A 16125-nucleotide genomic window follows, 5' to 3' on the forward strand; every position below is an offset into this window, starting at 1 on the left:
TAGAGGAAATATGCAACAAGTTTTATTTAGCCTAAGTCCACCAGCACAAAGATTACAGGAAATAGAAAGTGCATTAATAAAAGCTAGTCTTTACCAAAAGGAAAATATATTATTGATTCAAAATATCTTACACTTGAATGATGTAATAACTTATTCTGGGCATCTACCGATTAAGAGAAAAATCAACAGGATGGCTGCTTCATAAGTAAATCTAACTTCCCAGTTAAAGTCTGAGAATTTAGTAGAGATCACTGAGTCCAGCAGTCTTCCTTGCTTTCTGCATTAATGCTCTCAGCTGGAACTGCTTGCGAGACAGAAGACGTACATGCTGAAAAAAAGAATAAAAACAGCTGGCTATTGGGAAAGTTCTGATAAACATCTTAATTCTACAGCAATCCAAATTTTGAAAACATGACATAGTCCATGACCCAAACGGGATGTTTATTTTTGGAAACATTAATTCTCCAAATGGTATTTTCTTGGCTTATAATTGTAAATGGCTACCAAATGCAATCACTATAGTATATTTTTGTGATTTAATAATTAGTTCTACACAAGTTCTTATCATATAGGAGATGCAACGTGTACTTCCCATGGGGGAGAAGACTTTTTTTTTTTTAAACTAGCAAGCTACCTAAGAAGGAAATAGTATGTTTCTACCTGGTGCATTGTCTGCTGAATGTTAAAAGCCAAGCTGATGTGGTGACTTGGGGAAACCTACCCGTTAGAAAGAGACAAGACTGGTAAGCCTCGTAACATTGTCTTGGGGTCACTGGGTGACACTTTTGCACACTAACTTTTCAGATCCAATTCAGACAACCATGTTGGGAAGTTCCATTCTCCAAAAAAGTGTTATTAATATATTCAAAGTAAGAATTCTGTTTTAATTTCAAGTGCCACCCACCACACACAGCAAAGAAAGGGAATAAATACTCTAAGAAGGTCTCTGCTAGAGGTGCACAACTAGCTGGCTTCTCGAGGTCTCCTTCCACTTTTTATTTCTATCAGTCTAACACTCCACTGTTTGCCTCAGCAGATGCATCCATAGACTGCAAGTGAAAAGCTGACTGAGTACTCTAGTCACCCTTAGTTTCTCCAAAATCAGTAATCTAAATCCAAAGGAAAGCTTGTGTTGAAACTATTGTACCTTTCTGATGATGAGTTCATATCTATAATGCTTTTAAAATTGATCCTTCATGTTAATTTTGAAATTCCTCTTTCAAAACTTTTGTTTCTACCCATATGTGCTTCTGTACTCAGTGAAAACATCATTAATAAGCTGAACACAAGAGTTCAAGGGATTTAAACACATTTAAAACACGTCTTAAACCATCCCAAGAAGCCTACCTTTAAAAAGACATCTAGATCTATCACGCCACGTCTCAGTGCTTCCCCAAGATAAAAAATGGTGTCTTCAATTGCATTTTCCTCTGCATATAAGTTCAGGATCTGCTTGTAAAGAGGTGCCGTAGGAATGATAACTTCATCTATATCATTATTTTCTGATTGATTTTCCATTTTCTCTAAGGCAGAACTGAGCTCCTCATCCTTCTTCTTGAGAAGTTCAATGTTCTTGTCAACTTCAGCCTAAAAACATTGAAGAAGTTTATTTCTTAGCTCTAGAGGGCTGAATGTCATCTTCTGTCAAGCTATCTTGATAACTGTCAATATTTTTAGAAATGCCAGTTGATTCTTTACATCTCTATACACCTTTACTATGATTTTTACAAAAAAAAGGGCTAGCACTCTATATATTCGAGATTCTATCATTTAAAAAGCTGTTTTAGATTGTCATGTCAATCCACTATCAACTTTAATTTTAGAGAAGGCACAGTAACAGCCTCAGTGTTTTGAAGGTTCTACATGAGGAAAATCAGTGGTTTAAACCAGTTAAATATAATAATAATGAAAAAGCAAAGCCAAAATAATTATTTTCTTTGGAAATGTGTCCTTTGTAGTAAGTTCCTAGATAAGTCTGCTGAGCATGACACAAACTCTAAGCTGTATTGAGAAGAAACAAACAAAACATGCTGGCTTTACCACCAATGGTAACTATAATTTATCTGTAAAAGAAATAGTGAACACCTCCGTTTGAATTTGCTTCCCGATATTTTCCATGTCCCACAGCTAACCAACTGGAAGAAACTATACACATCTGTTCTCCTCATTTTACTCAAAGCCATACAGACCATTATCAGATTCCACTTTTCCCCCGACCCACTCTGTCTTTTTCCAATGCAAGCTTGCTCACGTGTGATCACCCTTGGATCACCCTTCTTGCCTTTTTATCACACATCTGCAGTTCTATTATGTCCTTCCTTTCTAAGATAGCGAAGACTACAATTACACACTGCATTCACTGTGGGCACATCACAGATTTATATAATGACATAATGGTATTCCCTGTTCTCTGCTCCTTATTTACAACTTCTAACAGTCACTTTTTTTTAAACAGTATATGAACACTGAGCTGATTGTTTCAGAAACTGATCATTAGTCCCAAAATCTTACTCCCAAACAAGAATGCAAGCAGCAGATACAGTAAGCAGAAATCAGACCTTAATAAAAAACTTAGCAATAAGTTCTGAGCATAAGGAGTAGGAGAGACTCTCGTTTGGAAAGGAAAACTGGAGTTACACAACGAAGCTGTGACTAAACTCAGCATCTCTGCACTAAGACACTGCAATGTTCTCCAGTGCTACCGTTGTACATTATCAGCCAGAAATAGCGACACAGTGATTAAACACTACCACAACATTCATCATCTTTTCCAGAGAGGATGTGCAAAAACATCAATACTGTTCCTCTAGTATCGAACAACAGCATTTTTAAGACATGGCACAATGTGTTTTAGGATCACTGCTATTTCCAACTCATCTCTCCTGAATACGTGCACCTCAATTTAGAAAGACAATATACACTTGAAAAGCAGTGCAGTGGATGTTTTGGTATTTCTCTCGTGCTAAATACGAATTAGTCACGTACTTCTGTTCCCTGCTAGAAATAATCGGATATAGAGCAGTGTTTCATCTCTGCTTACCACTTCTTGATCCAGGCGAGTTACCATCTCTTCCAGTTTCTGGTGTCCTTTCTTCAGGTCTTCTTCTGTCCGTTTCAAGGCATTGAGTTCAGCTTGTGCACGATCCATTTCTTCTTTCATCCGCCATCTCAGTTTATCACTGACTGCTGAAATAAGGGAAGCTCGAATAGTATCTTCACTGATAGTTCCATCTCTACTGGGTCCTGCACAAGGAAATTCACAAGCACAAAATTAACTCTCTTCCGCACTGGCTTCAATATAAAGCCAGTTTGGAGAAAATGGCTATCTTGCTGTGTATACTTTGCAATATAGAATAGTAAGAGAAATATTTTCTAAAACAGTTTCCAGAAGCTGTGAAGAGGCCACAGAGCAATAAAAAGAAATATTAATGTGTACAACAAGTAAATTTAAGAGTATGAATCCATTTATTCACTTTACTATTCCTGCGTCCACAGGAATTGCTTTAATTTAAAAATAGGCTGGCCATTTTCCCCTAAAATCTACAGATGTTGTTAGCCTAAGTCTTTGAAAGATGACTGAATTTCCAGTGAACTCTGTAGGAATTAACAGATACATGTGTTCAATCACAAATAATATAACAGCTGGCCTAAGACAGAAAATTTGCCTGGAGGTGCTCTATTTGGAGGCTTACCAATTACTTATTTTAAAGATTCATGAAAAATAGATGGACACTATGCTAACAGAAATAATGACAATGAAAAATATTTTAACTACTGCTGTTTTCTACTTCTGACAGGGCCTAGCTGACAAGTTACTGGACATTGATTCAAAAGCTACAACATGCTCTACTCTTTACAGTTAGTTTCACAATTATCTTTCTCTTTCAGCCAGCCTAGGGCAGGCATGGGAAGACAGTAAAACAATCAGTATTCGTACAGGACATCTGTTGGTTTATTAAGATAATCTTCCTTTAACAAGCAATATTTACTAAAAACAGAAATGCAAATCAATTATATTAGCATATCATTTATAGAGAAGTTTTAGCAGACTAAAAGTAGATGGCAGACTTTTAGAAAGATGTTCCGTATTATACTGGGCCTACATTTTTTTTAAAAAATAACTTCTGCAGGATGATAATGTAATGATGGGAGAGGGAGGAAGAGGTTTACTAAAGGCAACCACGAAGAACCTGTAAAAATTCTCCCTGGACAAAACATTTCTTTTATGTTAGTTGCATAAAAAGCATTAAATCAAGCATACAGAGGTGCTGTGAAATTCATTTTACGATTCTAACAGAGGTGAGCAAATATTCTACTCTATTTTAGCTACAGCATGATGAAATACACGATGAATATCATGTATATACATGATATATATACATATATGTACATATACATAATGAATATCATGTATTTCATGATATAATGAATACATGATGAAAATCATGATGAAATACAATTTGATCTCAGTTATACTAATTTATCAGTTTCACTTGGTTCATGGTGCCCAGAAACTTAAAAAGAGTTATTTTAGTAGTAGTGAAACAGATCAGTAGCTGCTATTGTTCTTGTATTATATAACTAGTTTCTAAATTGATCAGTGTTAGTTAAAACAGCAGCTGACACTGCTATGTAACTGAGGTTACTATGTAGATGATTGCTAAGTACAACTTGTAATTTCAATTCATTAAATCACAGTTCCATCCATAAATAATAGTAAATTTAACACATTTCACTAGTCCCTCACCCTCTAAAACGTTAGAGGCTTTCACATTTAAGCCTAAATATTACCTATTGCTTTTGCAAGTCAGCCTTTCTATGAGACTACCTTATTTCAAGAGTCTGTGCGACTTCCACCTTTTAAAATAAAAAAGGTGGACTCTCAATATTGACCTCAGAAAGTTTTGCTTGTCTGCAGATCGTGAAAACTTAGATTGCTCTAGGGAGTGTGAATTGGCTACTCGTTGCTGGATTCTACCAGTATTCCTCAGAAACCACTTCAACCATTCCTCTATTAGAAAAAAATGCAGAGGCAGTTTTCCCATGCTTGTGCCTTACACCTTTTAAGGTCAAGTTTCAGTTAACCATAACTACTAATAAAGCAAGCAAGAATTATTGCAATTTTTTGTGTCCAAATCCTCCAATTTCTATGGATGAAATGCAGAGAGATCTGAAGTTCTGTAACTGGAAGGGAAATTCACAGAAATAAATTGTACCAAAAATATCTTTTTATCCAGATATGTAGCCATTAAAACCCTGAAGTTGTTACATCATTACATACATCATACTTCTCAGTTCTCTAGATAACACAACTGAAAAAATACTCATCAAGGATCTCATCTATCTTACATTGCTAAAGACAAAAGCATTAACATCTCTTGTTCTTTTTTCCCAAATGTTCAGAAAATGTCTCAAATCAGCTGAAATCCAACCAATCTCTACATCTTTCTTAATAACCACAAGACCTCAGAAGAAGCAAAAGCAAGCAAGCAACTCTAACTGTACATTAATTTTGCCATTTAAACACAGTAGTTCCAAGATTAGTATTTTTCCAGTTAAGTACACTAAGATAAACAGTGATAAACACATTTGAGTATGCTGTTAGTAGTACTGAAAAACTGGACTATTACCCTAACCCCAAATAAGATTACAATAATATAAGGAAAAAGGTGGTCTGTTTCAGTGAAATTCCATCAGTAGAGTATCTTTGATTAGGGTACATATCTTCCTGATAACCAGCAACAATCTGGAACATGCTGTCTAAAAATTTCAGTTCTGCCTTAAGACAAAAAAAAACATCTGAATCAAAAAAATAACACTTTTCTGTTAGGGTCTGAGCATAACTGTTTTCAAAACCAAACAAAACCAAATTGTATTTCGAGTACCTGTTGGTATTGCTATACTAGCAAAATGTAGTTGACAAGACCCCACACACCTCAGAGAATCCTTAAAACATCCAAAGAATTTTTTGGACCTCCCCTGCTAAGCGGAACAAGCAGAACAATTACTGATGTGTTTCTTACATAAAAATTGCAACAGAATTTGCGTAATTTTAAAATAATAAAGTTCACTTTAGACAGTATTATTAACCTCTAACACGCCAGACTTAGCAATCAATTCTACTTTTTTTCTGGTATCTCTCACTCTGGGTTATTTTTAAAAGGTTTGCTTTAACAGTAAAGCAGGACAGGAAAAAAAAGTCACAATACACCTAACAATGAAAGTTCTCATACAAGTGTCAACAGGTAAGAAAAAGGTCTTTGCACATATGAGGGACCATCAGTTAGATTCTATATGTCTTCCTAAAGAGCATGAACCCGTAGCATTTTCTGTCACTTCCATAATTAGCCCAGCTTGGGGGAGATTTTATGGCACAAAGCCTGTAAATCCAGAGAGCACTGAAACCCTTAACCTTTACCAGGCAGAGTCTGGTTTCAGACATGACCTTAGAGAAGCACTACGAACTGCATCAGGTAATTAATGGCAGATGATGGAACAGAAAGAAAAAAAAAAAACAACTGAAGGACTACTTGAAAAACTGGCTATTATTAAAAAAAATTAAGCTACTCTGTATTTTCATTCAATCCAAACTAAGCTCACTAAAGGAAACACCCTGCCACCATACAAACAAAATTCTCAAATTTTAGCTCCTGCTATGTTCCCAATAAGCTAGTATGATAAACCATAGTCCAACAACAGCAGAAAAAAATCTGAATAGGAAATAAACGTTTGCAGTTTAAAGTAAAAGAAGTTTACTGTAAATACACTGGACGATTAAAGGGACATCTTTGCATTTCATGTTGCATGAGATAAACCATACACAGCAGGTGCATGACTTTTACCTAGCTGCATCAAAGGAAGCTGTCTAATGTTAAATTGCCACTGTAAAATCCAGCACTACAACATGATACCAGATAACCTAACTCAGGACCTGTGAAAAGTCTGCTATAATACTTGGCAGATACTCCACCTGTTCATCTTCACTGGGAATGAAAAGGAAGAAAAGTAGTTAAATATGACATCTGTATTTTAAATTAACTCTACCACATAAAATCAAAACTGAATCTGCTTTGAGAGACGCTGCAGAAAGCTGATGTTCCCTAGAAAAGTTCCTAACAGCCTACTGCATGTCTGACAATGAGAGCCAGTGGGGACTACCAACCCTCAAAGAGCCAGCAACCCCCCCAACACTGAATGCGCCTTGGCTGGGACAGCAGATTTCTTGTAGAGTGTACAGTAGCCACACATCACCTCAGAGTGGAAATGACCACTAAACAGCCAACGGAGAACACTTCTGTAATTCAGAAAGCTGAAATAACTTGGACATGAAGGATGGGATGAGGCTCAAAAAATGCAAAATATGACTTCTTGTTTCTTAGTTGTAGAACAACAGAACTCACTTTTTTTTTTTAAGAGTAAGTTGAAGCAACCATCTTCCTTTGCCAATCTGTGAGCTTGCCTTGTTCCCAAAACAAGGCAAAAAGCCTCAAAATACACATGGTTCTGGAGTGATGAATATGTATAAATATTTGTGAGCTTACACATTACATTAAGAACCTGTGGATGTGCTTTTTAATTGCAGCGCAAGAGATTACAAATGACTGATATTCTGACCAAGGTGACAGAAGTGTCTGTATCCTTATCATGTAACTGCTCCAAAAGGACTACCCAATTGCAAAGTCACTGCACCACCTTCCTACTTAATTAGATATTTATCACTGGTTCCCAATCCATTACACGTACTCACATTAAAAATGAAGGACAGAACAGAAGCCAAGCTGGTTTATTTTTTGCCAACACAGGGCAATCAAGCAGCAAAATGGGAAAAGATACGAGTTAATATCCTAGGTCTTGCTGCTGAAGGGAAGAAAGAATATTATATACTAAGAAGTAGATAATGTCACGAAGCAAAGAGGCAGAAGAAGAAAGATGCAATAAAAAACAAGTTTATTCCAAATTCATTGAAAACCTCTGCTTTAGGACTTTTGCAGTAAAAGTATAAGTATATATATAAACTGAGACTAGTAGATGATTAAGTGAGGACAAAAGCATTTTTAAAAGCCAAGACCATGAACAAAGAGCAATACAATCAAAAGACACCTGCGGTTAATGGGTGAAGGGGAAGAAAAACATCTTAAGGTGGTTACATGTACTGTTTTTTCAACATATTCAGAGAGCAGACACAATGTATTGTATACAGCCAGGAATTTAACAAACTGAGTGAATACAGTGAAAGGCAAAGGATGCAAAATGTGTAATATTCTTTCTTCAAGTAACATTTTTTTTTTCCCTCCGTTCAAGATCAGTATTTTAGAAGGTCACGTTAAGAACAATAAATTCCTTTTCCCATTGTCTCTCTTTGTATATCAATTTCAGTGGGAAGCTTCAATTCAAAGAGATACTTTCAAAGCTACTCACCAACAGTAGTCACAGGAGGCTGAGAAGGGTAGTACTGAACACTAGTGGTTGCTGGAAACGGAACACCACCTGGATAAGGGTAGTTTGGGTAGCTGCTTTGACAAAGAAAGAAATACATAGGTGATATTTTACAAATAGTCAAATAATGTTAGCATATCGCCTTTATGTCTCCATATTAAATACTTATTGACATAATAAAATGCTTAAACTGCAGGCCACGTTATACTTTCTCTCTTTTCCTGTTCCCATTAACATCTTTCACAACTTGTCTTTCTCATATAATTTAAGATGATACCATTTTATCTGAAGCCCTACCTAGTTATTTCCTGGTCAGGCATTTGGATCATACCAATTTCTCTTTAATCACTCATTTTTGCCTTTTAATATCTAACTTTCCTTTCTAAAACCCTAAACTATCCAAAGCTAATAATTCTAGCTCCAAACTGACAAAAAAAATCAATTCTAATAATCTTTAATATTATAAGAATATTAACAGGAAGACTACTGAACTGTTTCATGTAAATGCAAAAACGCTACGCAAAATACATTAAGAACACTTTAAATAGGTCTATTTAGGAGGCAAAAAATTGCCCTAAGAACTTATCAAAATTCCTGTTTTTCGCTCCTTAAAACATACACCCCGATGCTTACTTTTTTTTTTTTCTCTTAAATCTAAATGTTATATACTATAGCAACTCCTCATATGCTCTTAACAGAATCAGGACATAAGGATGTTAATAATAAAAAGAAAAACAGTATGAAAAACTTTAGGTAGAAAGCAATCAACGTCTTGCTACTTGCTAAGAAAGAACTGTAATCATTCTGGAAAAGGTTTATTCATTTTCACTTTTTTACATAACATACTTAAAGCAAACGTTTTATTTCGTATTAATAGAAGGCTTTTAAAATCATTTTGTGCCCTTCAAGTTCTCTTAGAGTGCTCTGAATTAGTTTTGTTAGTTACTTAAGATTTAGGTATTTTTCTAGAGTATTAGCTACCTACAACTACTTAAATGAAATCTTCACAAAGATGGTAATTACATTCTGAAGTGCCTCTTGGTCTTTGCAATTTTAACCTTTTGGGGGTAAGGTTAACTTCCTGCTGCTAAGAATTTCTCATCTTCTAAAAATCTATAAAAGTACACTTGAAAGCAATATGTACTTGCTGAAAAGTTCTAAGATCATCGAAGTGAAATTCTAAGTTAAATATTCTTCATTTTCTAAAAGACAGTCATTAGTTTCTTCAACAACAGTTCTCTGCTGTATGACTCTGACACGCAGAGTCATATCTACATGTGAAAACACGATGCCCAGAGAAAACTGGGTTAGCAGAGCTTTCTGAATGGAGATTGTAACGCTGTGATAAACAGGTTTTGCTATAAAATAGAACACTAATGGTGAGAGCAGAGCCAAAGCTGAAGTACAAACTGCTCCTTTTCTAACTGCCAAAGAATATTGTGGAAGACTACAAGTTCATTCCAAACAACTCTTTAAACTATTACCAGGAGGTACTCTGTTGTGACTCACTGTCAGTTTTTAATGCCTATGAAACAAGATCGGGCATAGGGAGGAAGAAAACACATGAAGGTTCACATTAATCCAGCAATTGTTTTGTTCAATCACTTGAATTGCCCAGTTGAGAGTACGTGCCTTTATACAGCAATCAAGCATAACCTTATAAAACCAAATTCATTATACAAGTGAAACAAGAGAACGTGGAGTTAGGTAATCATTTTGAAAACATAACTGTCACCTAACTACATTACAGTTTAAACAACAGTAAGAAAACTACACCTGTCTCAAACTTTCTTTTGGCTATTGACAAGAGTTCTGTCCTCACTCATGAGCACACATAGCAGACATGACAACTAGGAGATAAATAACGAGATCCAAATCCACCGTAAGAAACAGAATAGAAATGAGACCAGATTCTATTCAGTGAAACCATCTTATGTAAATGATGATGCAAAGTGGTTAAAATAGTTCTTACCTTGGGTTTGCAGTGCTTCCCGGTGGATAGGGAGTTATCCCACCTGGCATGCCTGGCACATAGGAAGCTAAACAAAATAACGATTTCACGTATTTTTGGAGGAAAAGAACATCACACTTTCCTTAGAACTGCTAGTTAGAACATCTTTCACTGCATATTTATTTTCTTAATTACTTTAAATATAAATTCACCAATGCATGGATAAAAAAGTATATCAAATTAAAAACGCAGTGAGCAATTGTACTAAGTAAACCATGAATGCATAAGAAAGTCTCTGCAGCACGAGAACTCAAAAAATGGGTGTGTTAGAGATGACAGACCTGATGAATTTTGTCTTCATATTTTATATTATAGATGACAAAAAGAAAATAACCTTTCTAATGAGTCATTGTTCTCTACTCACTAAATTATGAGCGTATAACTTAAGTACCTTCACAGTATTTAGGCTTAACAGTTGATTAGCTGTTTAACAATCCAATCATGCTGTTTAGCAATTTCTGCCATTTAGAAGTTATACTTCTAAAAAACTTTTATCAGCAAATATAAATGTCTAAGGCTTTAACACAGCCTCAGCAATTTCAAGTTTCTTCTTAGAAATCTGATTCTATTACAAAAATTATGATTAGAATTTATTACATATTTATAGTAATTTTAGGAATATTACCATTTTACTTTTTTTTTTTTTTTAAGCCTATCTAGCTACCTGCATCCTTAAGCACTTTCAAATGATTCAGGATTTTTAAATTTTAACTTTTTTAATTAAAGTGCTTTATTTCTTAAACAGCATTATCTAGAACTTAAAAATGAGACCAATTGCCTTTAAAATGAAAAAACAACTACTCTAGTAATACTGTAATAAATCTAAGCAGCTATTAATAATGTGAAAATCCTGAAACATTTCCATTAAAATTACTTCAACTATACTAGCCACAAGTGACTACAAAGGAACAAAACAGCGTGATGTTTCAGTTGATCCTCCCTGAAAGCACAATACAGGTCACAGTCTCCACTAAAACTACACTGTGCTGACACCTGCTGTTCCTGGAAAATCACAACAGCTTGTTTGTTGAGTTACCTAGTGCTCTCATGGTTAGGAAAGTTAGCACTGGACAAGCTAAAAAGCCCCAAACACTTACCTATAGCCAACTATCTCTAATGGTCCCATTTATGTCTGCTACCCCTCTTCTCATGTGTTAAGAGACTAAGACCTTAATATAAAATTTTCTCTGTGAAGTGACTAATTTTTTTTTAGATGCAACTATGATCTCATAAAAGACTTATTTCATTCAAAACTACACACAGCGTTAAAAACTGCAAAAATATAACCCCAACTAAAATCAGCCTACCAATGAATTAAGTAGAACTGTTACAATACCATTAAATACACTGCAGCTTATCTGCTTCCCGCCCCCCCCCCCCCCCCCCCCCCAGTCTTTCATGGGTAGCTCTACTCTACTGTTTTCTTCCCATCCAATTCAGTCTTCTCTTTTCTGTTTCCCACTTTTCTCCCCCTCGCCCATCCTCAGTCTTTAAATTAAGTTGCTTCCAAAAATTTATAAACTTAAAATATTAAAATATTTTAAATATTTTTGACAGTTTTTGCAATAAAATGTGCCCTAAATCAGAGTACCAAATCAACAGAGAAGCCTGAAAAATCATGAGGCAGGTTTTTGTTTTAATTTCAGCCAGAAATTATTAAAAAGACAAACAAATATGATTGTGCACATGGGCAACACAAGCAGTAGGATTCTGGCATACGAAATGTTTCAGGAAGCTCTTAACAGATGTACTTGTATTATCAAAATACAAAAAACATTAAGATACAGTTATCTCAATAATGTCTTTTTAAAGATATCCCTGAATGTTGACACATTAGCAGTTGTTTTGATTTGGGGGGAGGGAAAGCGTGTGTGTTGTTCGTTTGTTTTGTTACCTTTTTCTGCTTCCCCCCACATAATACAACCTTGATTTTTCCCCTGCTTCCAAAAGCCAAAAAAAAAACCCAAACATATACATTCTTCCAATAGATCAAAAAGGTCTAGCACAGCACAAGTGAATTCATTACGCATCAGTACAGAAAGCCACTTTAGCATAGTATAATTTCTAAACAAACCATGCAGAACACCACCACACTTTGGAATATTAACGAGAGCATTTGTGGAAATCGGTAGCCACAACCACTTACTAGTTGGTGGGCCAGTTGCCTGGTATGGTGGGTAGCCCGCTGAAACAGTAGGCCGAGAAAAGACTGGAGGTTCCTCACCAAACACCACGATCATAACTTGAATCAGTTCCAGCAAGTCTGACTGAGGCTGTGAGGATAAGCGAATCAGAAGTTGTTGATTTATGCTGGCAGTTAGTTTACCTGACTCTAACAACAACATGATACCATTCTATCAGCTCTGAAAAGCCATCCTTTCATTTGTTTGTATGCATATACACAAACACCCACACATGTATATTTAACTTTCTTTATGGATTCCTTTACAGATTGCAACCTAGCTAACTGGTATTCAAAACAGCACAGAGGAATACACGATTCTGAGTATTTAGCTCCAGAATAACCTGGTTAGCACGTAGTGCCGTATCAACTACAGGGCAATAAATGACTGCACGATGATGGATTATAATAATTTCCTGAAACTTAAATAATCTCTTCCACACAAAAAAAGCACAGATCAGTAAGTTTTGGGACATTCCAAGATAATACAACACAGCTTTTGTTCCGGCTCAGAATGGCTAAACAGAAATTAATCTAGCCCATTTAAGGAGTTGCATGTAAACCTCCTTTAAGTATAACTACACTGGTTTTCTCACAGTTTGTAACTACTTTTTTATAGGTATGATTTCATTTCTCCAAATGAAAGGCAAGCTTCATGAATGCAGTACTAGATTAAGGACCCTATTTCTTGATTTTCTTATCTCTGCAATCCACTCAGTAATCCAAAAACCAAATTTATTTTATTCTTACCAATCTCTCAAGTAAAATCAATTCCGTATTATCTGCATCTTAGATGATCCTCCCGCTTGTGCAAGACCTATGTGCTGATCTTTCCACTATTACCACACAAGTGCTGAACTACCACCCATGCTTATTAAATTTATTGCTGCTAATCACTTTTGATAGAACTGTGCATCTTGTCAAGTTCTTCTGACCTTGTCAGCATATTTTATTTTCTTTAAATATCCATGCTTTGGTCAAAACTTCTCTGAAACCTGTACTGCTCAATGCCTTTCTTTATTAGTAAAGCAAATACATATACTCAGAGCTCCAGTAAAGTGTGCCTCAAGTAGTCCAAATGCTCATGGCAGCAGACCATTTTCATCACGGATTAATGTCAACCAAGAGATGCTTCACAGAATTTACAATTCGCCTTGAGTAAATACTCTTATCTCACAGTAAATATTCTTATCTTCATATCAGTGTTCTGCCAGGCAAGGAAGCCCATGCTGCACTGTTCAATCAGACAAGCTGCCACTAAAGGCACAATTAACCAGGCAACAGAGAACACAACATTCGGAACTTTAAGACATTAAAAACAATAAGCAGTTCCTTTCTTTAAAAAAATGGTTTAAGATGCCAAGTAAATAGGACTATGCTTTTTGTTATAAATGGTACAAATATCTAAAGAAATTCAGAGGAGTAATTTAACAATTTCAAGTTCCTTATACTTACGTATTTCCACTCATGCAGGTAAGGAAGGTATATCTTTCCATTCGCATCAACATGCTTCCCTGTCTTTATTGTCATTGAGCTAGTGGGTTTAACAAAACAGATTGGGGGGTTGAAAGGGTAGGTGTCCAGCAGCCACAAGCAAATTGGGATATTGTATGTGTTACCTAAAAAGAGGTTTTGAAAGATTTTAGAAGTCCTGTTCTTTTGCATTCAGATTTTTAAAACTTGTACCACCAGTAAATTCAACTGCACTGACACAAGTCAAAGCCAGTATCTACTGATAACACTCAAACGAAGAGTTCCTGATATGGTGATGAACTCAGAATAATTTAACTTTCATTTACAATTACTGTTTACCACTAATACATTATCTCATTTATTCCGCAATGTAACATTACAAGATTCTAATCTGAATTATCCTTAGCTGCAGCAATAAGTGGTTTGCAACATTCAATTAGAGAAGTTGAAACACACGCAGTACTGAAAGATAAACACAAGTTACAGAGCTGTACAGGCATGAAGAAACGATGCACACTAAAATTTTATTCCACAGCAAAGCTAGGGCAAATATGCTGTGGTTAAGTAAAGGATTTCACAAAAATAACGATCATGGAAGTACTGAAGTTGAACCACTAAAATCTGAACAGTTTTAAATGTGATTTGGGAATATAAGGGTGGCAATATTGATGATTATTATTGATAATAATAATAGCATACCTCTGTAAGACACCGGAATGGTTCCACTCAGGCTCATCAGCTCTCTAGATGAGCCGTCGTTAAAAACTGAAAGGGAACAAACGGTGTTTTTAAAGGAAACCCATTTGTTGTGTTGATCTCTGTTCAGGTTATATCCTATCTATTTGCTAGTGTAAATGCAGACGTTACCTGTAAGTAAGTACATTGAAAAGTTCTGCTCTTCCATATCTACAGACTAGTAAATGGTTGTCTACAGTGAGGTAACCTCTTACGAATAATGTATTTCTGCGAAAACACTGACTGACTGCTGTCAAGCTACCTTCACCGCGAATAAAACTGTCTCCTGAGAGTCCAAGTAGAACATGTAGGAACCATACAAATTGCTCATCATAAGAACTGCTACAAGGATAATTTCAATTCCATTTATAAGTAACAACTTTTATCTGAGGATTACAGAGAATTCCTTATGCTTTCTCCAAACAAGCATGTCAGCAAGACTACCAAGAACTACTTGGCCACAGGCATTACATTTGTTACATCACCATTAAAGGCAATTTAACCAAATAGTACACTGAAGAGGAAGAAAAGAGTAACACTTGACTTGCAGCCACATCTTGGTCTTTGTTCACAAAAAGCACAGGAACCCTGACCTCAGTTTTGAGTCACTGTGTCCAGGTTTCAAAACAATGGATTACTCTTGGCTTAATAAATCAACTTTTGGTAATAAAACTTATTTTCTTAATCTCTTCTGAAAGCTTCTAGTCATACTTCAAATGTAGCTGACCATATACAATTATTTTGCTAACGTTCTACAAAGGTAGACAGAACACGTCAGGACTTACATGGGGGGTATATACTACTTTATTACTACAAACTTGAAAATTATCTCAACAGCAACGTAACCATTTTCTCATCTCTCATTTCACAGCTCCAAACAGTACCAGCCATCTGTAAGTAGTTCTGTGCTCAACCTTCCAAGGAAGCTTAGGAAGAGAGAGGTAACAAACAAGCTTCATGCTACAGCTCAGTGCTATTTGGAATTCTGATCACTCCATTGTAATTGCAAACTTGCTTAGGGGATTCCAACCACAGACTTTTCACGATTGCTTTTGATTCTCTGGCCACTGCACAATTTATTATTACTGTTATATTATTATTAATATAAAAATATATATTTTTTACTTCCATGACAGCTGCTGGCTTGGAGCACTTCAAGTTAAAACTCGTTTATCTTCTACCTGCCTACATCCCTCCTCAATTCTTGTCAATCCAGACTGTAATCTAGAAAGCAAAGTACTATGATTTTTTTTTATCATATTTTATTAATATGAACTGTCTCACAGAG

General features: G+C 35.6%; 1 protein-coding gene across 3 annotated transcripts in view; it reads right to left on the bottom strand.

Moving 5' to 3' along the window:
- TSG101 (tumor susceptibility 101) overlaps nt 1-16125 on the bottom strand; it is a 21007-nt gene continuing 4882 nt past the window's right edge. For 2 of the 3 annotated variants that reach the window (XM_080595205.1, XM_080595203.1), the window contains exons 3-10: nt 14802-14867; nt 14085-14248; nt 12594-12720; nt 10409-10475; nt 8419-8513; nt 3041-3243; nt 1348-1587; nt 1-328 (exon numbers count right to left, since the gene is read on the bottom strand). In XM_080595205.1, the coding sequence (XP_080451331.1) occupies nt 239-328; nt 1348-1587; nt 3041-3243; nt 8419-8513; nt 10409-10475; nt 12594-12720; nt 14085-14248; nt 14802-14867 (1052 nt within the window). In that variant the 3' untranslated portion in view covers nt 1-238. The remainder of the gene's footprint in view (nt 329-1347; nt 1588-3040; nt 3244-8418; nt 8514-10408; nt 10476-12593; nt 12721-14084; nt 14249-14801; nt 14868-16125) is intronic. The other variant, XM_080595204.1, reaches the window with a different exon arrangement.

The sequence above is a fragment of the Anser brachyrhynchus genome (genome assembly GCF_964034855.1).
Source record: "Anser brachyrhynchus genome assembly, chromosome: 5".
Classification (NCBI taxonomy): Eukaryota; Metazoa; Chordata; class Aves; order Anseriformes; family Anatidae; genus Anser; species Anser brachyrhynchus.